The sequence below is a fragment of the Lolium rigidum genome, chromosome 4, assembly GCF_022539505.1.
Source record: "Lolium rigidum isolate FL_2022 chromosome 4, APGP_CSIRO_Lrig_0.1, whole genome shotgun sequence".
NCBI lineage: Eukaryota > Viridiplantae > Streptophyta > Magnoliopsida > Poales > Poaceae > Lolium > Lolium rigidum.
The window spans coordinates 230,714,969-230,730,859 of NC_061511.1; the positions used below are offsets into that span (position 1 = coordinate 230,714,969).

A 15,891-nucleotide genomic window follows, 5' to 3' on the forward strand; every position below is an offset into this window, starting at 1 on the left:
GAAGAGAATCAATTGTATTCTGATCAATTTCTGGCAAGACAAGGATGAAAAGCAACATGGCATGTTCATAGGTTTCTTAAACTGTAACAGAGAAGGGCATTGGGCGGTTCTTAAACTGTACCCCAATATTTTCCTATAGCTATCCGGCACTTTAAACTTCCAAAACCCGATGCAGACAACTTCCTAATATTGTCTTGGATGAACAACCAACAAAAAACAACATTTCAGTTCATTGCACACACTGCTTATGACAGAAATGGAACAACCAGCAATAACTTTATTTGAGCGTTAAGCTATAAATTACATGAATAAAAAAGGGATATGAAATTTATTACTATGCTATAAATTACGTCGAATAAATAGGGATATGGATGTTGAGATACATATCCTTATATATCCGGATGTGTATCTTCTGTAATTATGTATAGCGATACATATCTTTGTATTGATTATTGGGCCCGCCTCCTTCCTTGTATAGTTGAGGACGTGGCCTATATATGTAACGCCATATGCACTCAATCAATACATTGTGAGTTGCATCCCTTTCTACATGGTATCAGACACCTACCGTTCCTAACCTAGCCGCCGCGCTCCTCTCTCCCCGCGCGCACCGCCCCACCCTCCAACCCTAGCGCCGCCGCCCTTGTGCCGCTGCCGCGTGTGCCCCTCCTCACGCCGCGCCGCCGACGCACCTGCAGCCGCCGCCGCGCCTCCCTCCCCAACCCCGCGCCGTCGCCATCCCCCGCGCGCGCGTCATCATGTCGTCGGTCTCCAACGGCAGCAACCCCTTCGCCTACAACCCATGGACGGGGCTCATCCACGCCTACAACATGCCGGTGCCGCGCCCGCCGACTCACCAGGCGCACTTCACCGCGACACCGCCCTACGCCCCGGCCTTCACCGCCACGCCGCCATCTTACGCCCCGGCCTACCACGCCGCGCCCGCACCTGGCTCTTACGCCGGTGGCGGCAACTGGTTTATGGACACGGGTGCCTCGTCTCACATGGCCGCTCATCCGGGTAACCTTTCTCATTCCTTTCCCACTTCCACCGAGTCTCGCATCATTGTCGGTAACGGCGCCGGTCTTCCTATTTCTCACATTGGTTCTACTAATTTTCCATCTACTTCTAAACCACTGTCTCTCAATAATGTCCTTGTGTCTCCCCAGCTTATTCAGAATTTAGTCTCTGTTAAAACTCTTTCTCGTGACAACTGCGTGATCTGTTGAATTTAACGCTTTTGGTTTTTACGTTAAGGACGCCCGCACCCGGATGGTCCTCCATCGATGTGAGAGCCCCGGCGATTTGTATCCGGTGATGTCGCCTTCCACCCCCGGCGCCGCACCTCGTGCTCTCTCCGCGAGCGTTGATCTTTGGCATGCTCGTCTTGGACATCCCAGTGCCAACACGCTTCACCAAATAATGAGGGATTTTTCGTTTTCATCTACTAAACAGTCTTCACATAGTTGTGAAGCGTGTCGTCTTGGTAAACACGTTCGTCTTCCTTTTAGTCAGTCTTTCACTGTTGCGTCTTTTCCTTTTGAGTTAATTCATAGTGATGTATGGACCTCTCCAATCCCGAGTAATTCTGGTCTTCTTTATTACCTAGTTATTCATGATGATTTTTCTCATTTTGTGTGGACGTTTCCCCTCCGTAAAAAGTCCGATGTCGCCACCACTCTCACAGCCTTCTACGCCTATGTTTCCACCCAGTTCGGTCGCCCCATCCACGCCCTACAAACTGACAACGGAAAAGAGTTCGACAATGTCGCCGTCCGCACCCTACTCTCCTCTCACGGCACTATTTTCCGTCTAACCTGTCCATACACGTCCCAACAAAACGGCCGCGCCGAGCGTATCCTGCGCACCCTCAACGACTGTGTCCGCACACTCCTATTCCACAGCCATGTTCCCCCACCTTTTGGCACCGACGCATTAGCCACCGCCACCCTCCTTGTCAACCTTCGTTCGTGTCGTCCCCGCTGGAACTATGCACCTCATCACCTCCTTTACGGTTCCCCTCCATCCTACGACGGTCTTCGGATTTTCGGTTGTCGTTGTTATCCTAGTATCACCGCTACCACTCCTCATAAACTCGCCCCTCGTTCCGTTCCGTGTGTTTTCCTCGGTTACCCGACTAACACCAAAGGCTACCGCTGCTATGATCCGGTTTCTCACCGCGTCATCACCTCCCGGTACGTGTACTTTGATGAGCATTGCTTTCCTTTTGCACAGAGACAGGTGGTCGCCACTCCTCCTTCGACTACTGATGGTCCCCGGCGTCGACCCCCTGCAGGTCCGCCGGCTGCAGTACCCTCGAGCTCGGACTCGGGCACTGCCTCGTCGTCTTCCACCGCGCCCTTGAGCTCTGGCTCGGGCACTGCCTCGCCACCCTCTGGGTCACCCTCGAGCCATGTCTCGGGTGACCCCACGCCGACACCCGCGTCGACACCTGCGCTGACGCCCGCCTCGATGCCGCCTGCGTCGCCCTCGAGCCTCAGCTCGGGCGCCGCACCGTCTTCGTCGGGCGACGCCCCTTCGCCGGGTTCATCTGCCTCGACGCCGCTTGCGTCGCCTTCGAGCCTCAGCTCAGGCGCCGCACCATCCTCGCCGGGCGACGCCTCGCCTCCGGCTCCGCCGCCGCCTCCTCCGCCACCGGCCACGGGGCCCCTCACGCGCGCCCGTGCAGGGATTCGCGTCCCGAGCACGCGGTACCCCTCGGACGAGTACGTCTGCACCGCGTCGACTTTCGCGCCTTCAGCATCCACGCCATCGCCCCTGCCCGCCTGCGCCGGGCTGCTCTCCGCGACCCGCGAGTGGCTTGCGGCCATGCGGGACGAGTTTGACGCCCTGCGGCGGAACCGGACATGGACGCTTGTTCCCCGACCCCCTCACGCCAACATCATCACCGGGAAGTGGGTCTTCAAGCACAAGTTCCATCCGGACGGTACTCTCGACCGTCACAAGGCGCGGTGGGTGGTTCGTGGTTTTCGCCAGCGTGCCGGCGTCGACTTCACCGACACCTTCGCCCCGGTTGTCAAGCCCGGGACGATCTGCACCGTCCTTCAGCTCGCGGTCTCCCATGCGTGGCCCGTGCACCAGATGGACGTCTCCAACGCCTTCCTTCACGGCCATCTCGAGGAGCAGGTCTTCGCCGGCAGCCCACGGGTTTCATCGACGGCGCCCACCCCGACCATGTGTGCCTGCTCTCGCGCTCGTTATACGGGCTCAAGCAGGCCCCACGCGCCTGGTACCAGCGCATCGCAGCGTTTCTTCACCAACTCGGCTTCCGCTCCACCCGCTCCGATGCCTCGCTGTTTGTGTACAACAATGGCGCCACCACCGTGTACCTGCTGCTCTACGTCGATGACATCATCTTGACGGCCAGCTCCACGGACCTCCTGCGACAGATCGCCGAGCGTCTTTGCGCTGAGTTTTCCCTCAAGGACTTGGGGCCCCTGCACTACTTCCTCGGCATCGAGGTCGTACGTCGCACCGACGGCTTCTTCCTTCATCAGCGCAAGTACGCCCACGAGCTCTTGGACCGCGCCGGTATGCTTAATTGCAAACCCGCGGCCACGCCCTGTCGACACGAAGTCCAAGCTCTCCGCCACGGATGGTTCGTTGGCCACGGATGCGTCACTTTATCGCTCCATCGTCGGTGCCCTGCAGTACCTCACCTTGACCCGCCCCGAGCTGCAGTATGCTGTCCAGCAGCGAGCTCTTTTACAGTACCCTGCGCTGAATATGGGCCATCCAATTGATAGATTGAATGGTGTAGATGAAACCATACTGCCTAAGTTCTAACGCCCAACTCACGAGCAGTATAGAGGTATCCTGCGCCTCTGGAGCCAGCAGTATATGTTGATGAGGGCATTTTAGGAAGATCCATATTTGTAGAAAGCCAGAATCCATCTCCTACCCCCGACCCCGTTCGTCTAGCTTTCCCGTCAAAAAAATCCCCTTTTCTCTCTCTCCGGCTTGAGCAGCGGCGCTGACGTGAACCACCCTTCCGAGCCAGGGTCCGGCCGCCGCCAACACGGACCCCCGTATCCCCGCCTCCTCGGTCGATTTGAATGGCCCCTACGAACTAGGGTTCCGGCCGTCGCCAACACGAACCACCGTGGCACAGCTGGTCGATCTTCGGCCAGGAGCCATCCGCGGCCATGAAGGTTTAGGAGGGCCGCGCGGCCCAGCCGGTCAAGTACAGGGTCGAGGCAGAGGCGGTGGCGCCGGCGGTTGCCGCCGAGCGCGGCGACGAAGCTGCAGGTGGCCGAGGCAGAGGCGGTGTCGCCGGCGGTTGCTGCCGAGCGCGGCGACGAAGCTGCAGGTGGCCGAGCCCACCGGCACAGCTCTTCTCAGACGGCGTCCTGGGCCAACAGGGCTGACCATGGTTGGCGGCGGAGTTAGAGCGGCGGAAGTTGCGTAATGCGGCGTCGCCCAGCTGCAGCGCCGCCTCCTCCTGCCGCAAATTGGGTTGAGTCGCCTTACGTCCATGGTCACCATTGAACCTCCATGGTCATCAGTCTTGTCACGGCGTCGAGGTCTGGTGGATGACGGCTGTTGCCCTGCAGAGTTTCCAACGCCAGTAGTGATGCAGCGTGCAGCATGCAGCATATAGCGATGAGGTCGTGCCGCTATAATCCGAGCATATGACTTAGGTAAAATTATACCATAGCTCTGTGCAGATGAATTGATACCATCATAAACTGTATTTCAGTTTGTGGATTGAAATTTTCAGTCACTTGCGAGTGCTACATAGCCTAGTATGTTAGCTGGTTGATTTGGTTCCTGTTATGTGTGCTTAGAAAGAACTAGCACAAGTGAAAATCATTGTATTTGATTCTAATATTGTTTTTACACGCTGACAGTGTTGACAAAGGGATTCTTGATGGTGTTCCTGTATTGGAAATCTGATTTTACAAGTAAAGCTCAAGAGTGGGTTTTAGGATGCGTTTTGTTGAGGGCACCATTTTGTTTGTTGAGGATGTTACGAATTGTTCTTAATCGCTTGATACTTTTTTTTGTCAACGCATGTTTGCAAGCTCAATGGAAATCTGTTATAGTTATCCCTGTTACTTTTGCCACACCCAAACACGTTTTTATAGATGATAGGAGGCTTACTTATAACTAGTAAACAACATCACGCATGCCACAATATATTCATTTGAATAGCATGAGAATCAGGTCGTCCACATAAGTTCAAAAAAACATAGGCTAATTCATGAAAACCTGGACACTTATTGAAACTCAAAAAAGACTTAAGCTGGCTCATGCTGTTGCAACCTGCACAATCTGAAATACAGTTTGAACCATGTCTTGTCGAAATAGCTAGGCATTTTAATCAAAGAGGAAAATTTGTTCAAACGAAATATTAAAAATAAGTCTGAACTATATCACCAAATCCAGCGGAATATGACAAATATGATAGCAATACTCGTGTCTTGTCAAAGTAGGATCATTTATTTGGTTTCCACGTCTCATGCATCGGCTTCCATCGGTGATTACTGATCTAGGATGGTTCTGCTGCGCTGACTCCAAAAATGCTTCAAGCAACCACATGTAAGATTTTGTTTTCTCATCTGACACAATACCAAATCCAAACACAGTCGTGCTATGATGGTGGTTCACAGCAATGAAGGGGACAAATGGAAGATTGTATTTGTTCACACGATATGTGCTATCAAAGACCACGACACAACCAAAGGCATCGTAATCCATCTGACACTTGACACTGCGTCTGCCCAAAATATGTTTTCCAGGTGCCCTTCACTATCAGGGCTGTGCTGTAAAAGAATTCTGGATCTTTCTCTTGTCTTGCAGCCATATAATTGAGCAAAAATTCAGCATCACGACCTTCAATCCTTTCCTTACTTGGCAAAAAAATTATAGAGATCCCGAGGTACAAAACCAACCTTCTCGGGACCACCATGTTACTTCTCCATTACTTCCATAATCTCGTGTGTTCGAAGGCCACCAATGTCATACTCAATGGCATCGGCCTTTTGAGCGTCATTCAACCCACGGTGAGACCTTATGAAAGTTGTCTGGTCACCAATGGCGAGTGGATGGTTATGTTCAACCACGAAATCTTTTACAAACCATTCACCACTTTCCATTGACATCTCGATCTCCATCCGAGCACTGCATCCACAACGCGACAGTGGCCGAGGTGTTCGTTTTCGTTTAGTTTTCTCAAAGTGCTTCCTTGCCCGGTATCTTTCTTTAGAGCACACGTAAAGACGCGGAAAGCTATGTCCGTGCCTGGCTTCTTAGTCAGCTCTTCTTTTCTAACACCAAACCTCTTGGACTTAGCATATGCATTGTAGTACTTGTAACATTCTTCCTCGCTACTAAAACTTTCATTAATCACCATATCGTGCTCTTCATTGTCCTTCATGCCCTCCATGACGTAAACTGCAGTTATGAATCAAAGCCATATTATTACAAGTCTGATAGTAAAACTAACACATGTTTCAATATCAGTACCATTCAGTGCTTGAATAATTTACACATGTAAACAACAGTTATGAATCAAAGTGCATATTATTACAAGTCTGATAGTAAAACTAATGTAATATCAGTACCATTCAGTGCTTGAATAATTTGCTTCAGGATTATCCTTCTAAACTGAACAACCTAGCCCATACTCAATTTAACAATGATTCTGACTTGACAGAAAGTATATGCAACACATTACAAATCACCATATACATTCAGTTTCAAGTGCTTTTATCAACATCTGGGCAAAAAGTAAAGAAGAAAACTATTCACATGGTTTGCAACATTACGAATTCTTGATGAAATAGACTTCGAATTTTCTAATCTTAACTACAAAGCTTGTTCATCTAGTCTAACTTCATCTCTAAGTTTGTATTTACTTACCTGTACATTCAGTTTATATAGCAATTGAATCTACTTGGGATTGGTGCGAGTCGAATTCTTGATGAAATAGACATCGAATTTTCTAATCTTAACTACAAAGCTTGCTGATATAGTAAGTTTGTATTTACTTACGCTGAGGTTTCCTGGATAAGGACACCGAGAGGCTACGGCGTGGTCGATGAGCGGGAGCACGCCTGCGGCGATGCTGCGGCAGGCTCGACCACCGGGCGACCTGGCCTGGGTTGAACACGGCGGCGACGCTGCAGGCAAGGTCGACAAGCGGGCAACCTGGCTGGCGGCGGCGGCCTGGGTTGAACACGGCGGCTGCGGCCTAGGTTGAACACGACGGCGACGCTGCAGCAAGTTCGACGAGTGGCGTCGGCGGCGGCGTGACGAGAGACAGGAGACGAGCGGCGACGGCGACGCTGTGGCAAGTTCGACAAGCGGCGGCGTGAGGAGAGACGGGAGGCGAGCGGCGGCGGCGCCGTGAGGACAGACGGGATAGGGAGATGTACGACCTGGGAACTTATCCAGAGACTTGGTTTATGTTTGTGTGCGCTCAATTTTTATTTTGTCCATCATACCCTTATCAAATCAACGGTAAGATATTCTATACTGCAAGGTGCAGTACAGGGTACCGTAAAAACGCTCCCAGCAGGTGTGCCTTCACATGCATGCTCCGCGGGATCCTCATTGGGCTGCGGTCAAGCGGATCCTCCGCTACATTCGTGGCAACATGGACTTCGGCCTCTCCCTCCACGCCTCCACCGCCACGGACATCGTCGCCTACTCGGACGCCGATTGGACAGGCTGCCCCGACACGCGTCGCTCCACGCCTGGCTACTGCGTCTACTTCGGACCTTCCCTCATCTCCTGGTCGTCTAAGCGACAACCCACGGTCTCTCGCTCCAGCGCCGAAGCGGAGTACCGAGCTGTTGCTAACGCGGTTGCCGAGGTCTCTTGGCTGCGGCAACTCCTCGTTGAGCTCTCATGTCCTGTTGCCAAAGCCATCGTGGTCTATTGCGACAATGTCTCCGCCGTCTACCTCTCCGCCAACCCGGTCCACCATCACCGCACCAAGCATATTGAGCTGGACATCCACTTTGTTCGGGAACAGGTGGCCCTTGGACACATTCGAGTACTTCATGTGCCCACCTCCCAACAATTTGCGGATATCATGACCAAGGGTCTCCCTACGGCATCATTTGAGGAGTTCCGGTCCAGTCTATGCGTTCGACCAGGCGACGCTTCGACTGCGGGGGGTGTTGAGATACATATCCTTGTATATCCGGATGTGTATCTTCTGTAGTTATGTATAGCGATACATATCTTTGTATTGATTATTGGGCCCGCCTCCTTCCTTGTATAGTTGAGGACGTGGCCTATATATGTAACGCTATATGCACTCAATCAATACATTGTGAGTTGCATCCCTTTCTACAATGGAGTACATTATGAGGGGATCGCAAGACAGGTACAAACGATCAGCCCAAAACCGGCATCCTTCTCCTGGGTCCATGAGTGCTGGTGCGTCACCATCTCCCACTCCCAGTGCCCCTTGTCCTGAGCCCCATTCTTAAACATAGCGACATGGCGCAATGCCGTGCATACTTCCATGACAAACTTGACAAGATAAATCTTGTGATGGAAGATGACTTGTGATGTCCATATAAGCCGAAGCATAAATGTCACAGTGATCCTCCTTCACCATCAAAGTTTAATCCATCAGATTATCTTGTGATGGAAGATGACTTGCTTAGTGAGCCTGACAATGAAAGTGAAGGGGAACCTCATCCATTGATTGAACAAGAAAATAACCCAGCTACTAATGATAGTGGAGTCCACCTACTTCAAGGCAGTGCATCATTTACTTTACTGACACATGACCATGATGTCAGTATCGATCATAGATCAGTTAAACAGAAAAGGCCATATTTTGTAAGGATAATAAGCAAGCAAATGGTGGGAATATATCTTTCGATATGGATTCTGAGAGGTCCTAGAAAGCACATTCAGAATTTGAGAGTATCAACAGTAGGTGTAGGCACGATGGGTTATATTGGTAACAAGGCAAGTACCAAACTTAATCATATTTTCTTTCTGCCATTCATTTTCGATTTGTTTGTACTTCATGCCTTAGAAAGTTTCATTGACTTGCTCGTATAAGTTGTTACTAGATTCAGCTGCTGATAAATTTGTTTCTTATATGCTCCAGGGTTAAATATCAGTCCAGGTCAGCATGTCTATATATCAGACACCCTTTTGCTTTTTATGTTGCCATTTGACCTCTGGTGAAAAGGACGCAAATCTAATAAAAATAAATGCAGATGTTGAAGAAATCCTTCGAAGAACAGTACTTAACCCAAATCATGGAGTGTGCATGCCTAAGGGAATACATGACCACAAGTAAGTTAGCAAACTTGTGTCATGGAATCGTTGCTATCCTCCAAAAGTTTGCACCCAACCAGGATTTCATCTGAGTGTATCCACTGCTGTATAGCTGATGCAACCCAAGATTATGGTTTGCACCATTCCAAAATTTCAGAAGGATTATATGGTTTAGGGATCTCAACTACCGACTCAACCTTTCATTTTAAAGTACGCATGAGCTCATCTCAAGACAGGACTGGAATCGATTGTTCGACAATGATCAGGTAACTTGGTTTCCCAGTGGATTTATAACTACTTGTAGAATATCCAGCTCATGTTTTTGCTGTGACAGCTAAGAAGCGAACTGATGAAAGGGCGTACATTTGAAGGCTGGATAGAAGGGGCGATCAGCTTTCCCCCGACGTATAAATATGAATTTAACTCGGAATAGTATGCAAGTGACGAGCCACAATCTGCAAGAAGAACACCTGCATGGTATGATGTCCTCCTAGTTATAGTCCTGCCTTTCAATTTGCATATAAATCTGGTAAGATTCATAGTAGCTCATGCTTGGTCATGTGAACCGAGATTAAATCTTGCCTACTTGTCTTAGGTGTGATCGGATTCTTTCACACGGAAAGGGTATCAGGTTAGCATCTGACAAGGTGGCGGAGCTCAACCTTTCTGATCACCACCCGGTGTCTGCAATCTACATGGCAGAGGTAGGAGTTTTATCCCACAGAAAGTTGCAGGAAGCTATCATTCACTGATTTGGAGGCAGAGGATCATCTATTATTGAAGAAAAAAAATACTTGTTGAATAAAGACCACTGGAAGTGAGAGAAGATGCAAGGTCTTAGCTCAAGGCGCAGTGACCAAAGGGCAATGCCGGTATTTCAAACAAGTTACTAGTAAAATGTACAGATGCAAGTAGGGGTTGCATTTTGATGCATAGCACTAGGGATGGGTGTGGGGGAGAATTCCCCCCATCAAATTGATACATAAACATGGTCATTTTTTTCATCTAGTAAATAAATAAGAATATAGCTAGTCAAACACTTCAGAAGAGAATCAATTGTATTCTGATCAATTTCTGGCAAGGATGAAAATCAACATGACATGTTCATAGGTTCTTAAAATATAAGAAAGGAGTGCATTGATTTTACTCCTCTTAAAGTTATCTGATATTTCCAAACTTCTAAAGGTTGATGCAAATAACTTCGTAATAACATTTTGGATGAACAGCCAGCGAAAACATTATTTGAGCAACACATTATACATTTCATCAAATAAAACAGGGACATGGAATACATTACTATGCTACAAGTTAGAGCTAGTAAAACAGGGATATGGAGTAGTACATTAGGAGGGGATCGCAAGACAGGCCCAAACACACGAGGATCAGCCTAAAACCACTTGAACTGGAGCTGCGGCTGCGGAAGATACCGCGCCCATAATCTGGTTGAGCGTGGCGTCCTTCTCCTCCTGGGTCCATGAGTGCTGCTGTGTCACCATCTCCCAGTCCCAGTGCCCCTTGTCCTGAGCATGGCCATTCCTGAACATGGCAACGCGGCGCAACGCTGTGCATACTTCCATGACAAACTTGACAAGGTAGATCTGCCTCTCGGCTCCCTGGAAACCAGCCATCACAAACTCCTTCAAGCGATGCTGCCGAAGCTTAGTCGGGTGCCAGGATATTATTTCCTCGTTGTTGGGCTCCTCCGGGATAGAGGCAATGTGAATGTGAAAGGTCTCGAGGGCAGGCGCCATCTCGAGGAGAGCACGGGGCCAGGAGACGTCCCAGGACGAAGGCACGTCGGCAACGAGCAGCCGCCTCAGGTTAGGTAGCAGCGACGACGGCGAGCTAGACGGCACGATCCATCTGTCGGGGCCGGTGAACCGGATGATCAGGTCGGTAATGTCCCGGGTGTGCTCAACAAATGGGTTAAGCTCCAGGTGCCGCCGGAACAACTGGCGAAACCCTTCCACTTCGATGCCGTGGCGGCGGGTGAGGTGCCATTGCCTGAGGCTTGGAACTGAGTCGTCGGACTCGATGCAGAGTCTTGTGCCCATGGAGGCCAGCTGCTCCAGGTTGGGAAGATCCCTCAGCCATACCGTTCCGATCACACAATTGTCCACGACGAGCTCCCTGATCTGCGACTCGGGGGCATCCAAAAGCATGACCGCCTCCCGGTCGCAGTGACAGGAGTTGAGGTGCACCACCTGCAGCTGGGGGCACGAGTACAAGACATTTTCGTAAGCAGATGGCGGCGACTCAGCTACGTCTTGCAGGACGAGCTTAGTGAGCGCGCCGTACCTGTGCAGCCGTCGAGGGATCACACAGCACCCAAGCTTGAGGCTTCGCAGGCGTGACGCGCCAGGCTCATCGCAGAGGCCATGGCTAGGGAAGGTGTGCACGGTCTGCTGGTAGAAGGTTGGCCTGGCGATGACCTCGAGGTCGTCGACGCCCCAATCATCCATGGCATGAGAGATCAACCGGTCGATGCAGCCGGTGTTGCGGGTGGTGAAGAACTCGAGCCTCAGCCTGCTGATCCTCCGGCGAACTCCGGCGGCCAAGAGGCCTTCGACGGATCTGGTGAAGGCGCGCATGGCGCGGCGCTCGTACCGTGTCATGTTGGGCATGAACTCGTGCTGCGCGAGGCGGCGCCTGTACAAGACGAAGGTCCCCTTGCTGTAGATGTCGCGGTGGCGGAGGAGCCACCGTTGGTAGCGCGGCGGGAGCACGTCGCTGACCCTGAGATCGAGGGCGGGGAGCTCGCGAGGGAGGCCGGCCCAGCGCCTGGAGAGCACCCCGGTGCCGAGCGCCGCGCGGGTGTCGAGGCGGCGCAGGACGAGGAGGAGGAGGTCGTCGGGGAGGGCGCTGATCCGGTCTTCTCCGGGCGCCGCCTTCGGCCGCCGGCGCAGGAGACGGTCTAGACGACGCCGCCAGGCCATGAGGGAGCTCACTCCGGCCACGCGGCGAGTAGAGATGCGATGGAGGCGCTTCGAGTTGGCTCTCGGCTGCCGTGATTGGATAGACGATTCCGCATCGAAGCTGGAACCACTTTGTAAGTTTGTATACTGAGCTCAGGGTGGGGGCGGTGGCCGGACGGACTCGCGGCGGAATCGGAGTACGCGCGGCCGGCGAGACGACAGTTGGGATTTTTTTTCTTAATAATTGGACGAGGGTTGGAAATTGGAATTTGCGAACGAGATCGAGCAAATTGAAAATAAGCCCGGCCCGATATCTCATTAATGGGCTGGAATTTCCCCCCTTTATTACTAAGATGGTACCTAGCTCTTGTTTCGAAGCCAAGGCCTCCATCCATTATCTAATACCCCAACAACGACTAGCAATGTCCCAAAAAAATGAATCCCCAAGTGGCCAAGTGATGATCTAGTGTCCCCTTAAAAAAAACAAAAGTGATGATCTAGTGTCCCCTTAAAAAAACAAAAGTGATGATCTAGTGAAAGCTAATGTCGATGGTGCAGTTCTGAAAATCGATGGAAAGGTATCAGGTGCTGTTGTTATTAGAGATAAAGAGGGTCAGTACCTGGGATCCTCGACTATCGTCATTCCAAGAGTCACCGATCCACCATCCCTTGAAGCTCTAGCATGCACGGAGGCTCTCTCTTTGGCGTATGACTTCTCTAAGTTAGCCAAGTTATCAGTGGCTGAAATGCAGCACCGTTTTACCTTAATAAATAAGTAGTAACAATAGAGATTGCAGTAAATAAATGATGCTAAAAAAAGTAGTTTACACTTAAGAAAAGCGGTCAAGTAACCAGAGGGAATGAACTACATTACAGTAACATTTAAACAGAGTTCACACAGAAATGAGTAAATTACATAAATCTACCACAATTGGGACACTGGTTACAGGTTAGTACCATTCTTGAAATTTTTTGCTAAAAATTACAACTTTTGAGGCGACCAGTAACAAATCACGCAAACGAACGTCTGATAGCAGTTTAAGGGATGAAGGCCCACTGTCAGTGCTGAGTAGGCCGAACGGCCGTTTTCTCCCGTTAAGAAAAGAAATAAATGGCTGGACCCAGTGTGGGAGCTGACACCTGGCAACGTGAATTATTTTTTTCCCATATTCCAGCACTGTTCTCTTCTTGCCCCGTGAGGAGAGCTAGCAGCGCGCTCCGGCAGAACCGCGACCAGCTCGGGAGGCGGTCGCCGGCGAGCTCGCTGCGGCGTCGCGGGCGCGGGGAGGCCGTCGCCGGAAAGCTACTCGCTGCGGCGACTCGGGCGCGGGGAGGCTGTCGCCGGAAAGCTGCTGCGGCGTCGCGACCGAGGGCGGCCGTCGCCGGCGAGCTGCGGCGGCGTAGCGAGCGCGGGGCGGCGGTCGCCGGCGAGCCGCTCTGCGGCGACTTGGGCGTGGGGCGGCCGTCGCCGGCGAGCCGCTCGCTGCGGCGACTCGGGCGCGGAAAAGCTCGCTGCGGCGTCGCAAGCGAGGGGAGGCCGTCGCCGGCGAGCTCGCTGCTCGCGGCGACTCGAGCGCCGAAAGCTGCTGCGGCGTCGCGAGCGAGGGGAGGCCGTCGCCGGCGAGCTGCTGCGGCGTCGCGAGTGAGGGGAGGCCGTCGCCGGCGAGCTGCTGCGACGTTGTGAGCTCGGAGAGGCCATCGCCGGCGAGTGATGGCGTGTATTTCACACGTTCGTTGGGCAACCCCAAGAGGAAGGTATGATGCGCACAGCAGCAAGTTTTCCCTCAGAAAGAAACCAAGGTTTATCGAACCAGGAGGAGCCAAGAAGCACGTTGAAGGTTGATGGCGGCGGGATGTAGTGCCGCGCAACACCAGAGATTCCGGCGCCAACGTGGAACCTGCACAACACAACCAAAGTACTTTGCCCCAACGAAACAGTGAGGTTGTCAATCTCACCGGCTTGTTTGTAACAAAGGATTAACCGTATTGTGTGGAAGATGATTGTTTGCAGAGAAAATAGTAAAAACAAGTATTGCAGCAGATTTGTACTTCGAGTATTAAAGAATGGACCGGGGTCCACAGTTCACTAGAGGTGTCTCTCCCATAAGATAAAAGCATGTTGGGTGAACAAATTACGGTCGGGCAATTGACAAATAGAGAGGGCATAACAATGCACATACATGACATGATAAGTATAGTGAGATTTAATTGGGCATTACGACAAAGTACATAGACCGCCATCCAACCGCATCTATGCCTAAAAAGTCCACCTTCAGGTTATCGTCCGAACCCCTTCCAGGTATTAAGTTGCAAAGCAACGGACAATTGCATTAAGTATGGTGCGTAATGTAATCAACAACTACATCCTCGGACATAGCGCCAATGTTTTATCCCTAGTGGCAACGAGCACAACACAACCTTAGAACTTTCATCCATTGTCCCGGTGTCAATGCGGGCATGAACCCACTATCGAGCATAAATACTCCCTCTTGAAGTTAAGAGTAAAAACTTGGCCGAGCCTCTACTAGTAACGGAGAGCATGCAAGATCATAAACAACACATATGTAATAACTTGATAATTAACATGACATGGTATTCTCTATCCATCGGATCCCGACAAACACAACATAGAGTATTACGGATAGATGATCTTGATCATGTTAGGCAGCTCACAAGATCCAACAATGAAGCACAATGAGGAGAAGACAACCATCTAGCTACTGCTATGGACCCATAGTCCAGGGGTGAACTACTCACTCATCACTCCGGAGGCGACCATGGCGGTGTAGAGTCCTCCGGGAGATGAATCCCCTCTCCGGCAGGGGGCCGGAGGAGATCTCCAGAATCCCCCGAGATGGGATCGGCGGCGGCGGCGTCTCAGTAAGGTTTTCCGTATCGTGGTTTTTCGCATCAGGGGTTTCGCGACGGAGGCTTTAAGTAGGCGGAAGGGCAGAGTCGGGGGCTCGACGAGGGGGCCACACCATAGGCGGCGCGGGCCCCCCGGGCCGCGCCGCCTTGTGGTGTTGCCACCTCGTGGCCCCACTTCGTATGTTCTTCGGTCTTCGGAAGCTCCGTGGAAAAATAGGCCCCTGGGTCTTTGTTTCGTCCAATTCCGAGAATATTTCGTTACTAGGATTTCGAAACCAAAAACAGCAGAAAACGAGAGCCGGCACTTCGGCATCTTGTTAATAGGTTAGTTCCGGAAAATGCACGAATATGACATAAAGTGTGCATAAAACATGTAGGTATCATCAATAATATGGCATAGAACATAAGAAATTATCGATACGTCGGAGACGTATCAAGCATCCCCAAGCTTAGTTACTGCTCGTCCCGAGCAGGTAAAACGATAACAAAGATAATTTCTCGAAGTGATATGCCATCATAACCTTGATCATACTATTTGTAAACATATGTAGTAGATGCAGCGATCAAAACAATGGTAATGACATGAGTAAACAAGTGAATCATAAAGCAAAGACTTTTCATGAATAGTACTTCAAGACAAGTATTAATAAGTCTTGCATAAGAGTTAACTCATAAAGCAATAAATCAAAGTAAAGGTATTGAAGCAACACAAAGGAAGATTAAGTTTCAGCGGTTGCTTTCAACTTGTAACATGCATATCTCATGGATAATTGTCAACATAGAGTAATATAACAAGTACAATATGCAAGTATGTAGGAATCAATGCACAGTTCAC

The 15,891-nt window shown here is 50.9% G+C and overlaps 1 protein-coding gene and 1 pseudogene across 1 annotated transcript; one reads left to right on the forward strand and one right to left on the reverse strand.

The window, feature by feature from the left end:
* The first annotated feature begins 8,625 nt into the window (after positions 1–8,625).
* On the forward strand, positions 8,626–10,032 carry LOC124648385 (annotated as a pseudogene).
* A 623-nt stretch (positions 10,033–10,655) lies between these two features.
* LOC124648386 lies at positions 10,656–12,209 on the reverse strand. The gene has a single exon (XM_047188165.1). It carries the CDS (start codon positions 12,207–12,209, stop codon positions 10,656–10,658), a length of 1,554 nt encoding a protein of 517 aa, XP_047044121.1.
* Between the last annotated feature and the right edge of the window lie 3,682 nt (positions 12,210–15,891).

Excerpts from the sequence above, each read along its gene's own strand:
- LOC124648386 (XM_047188165.1), bottom strand. The coding sequence starts at position 12,209 with ATGGCCTGGCGGCGTCGTCTAGACCGTCTCCTGCGCCGGCGGCCGAAG.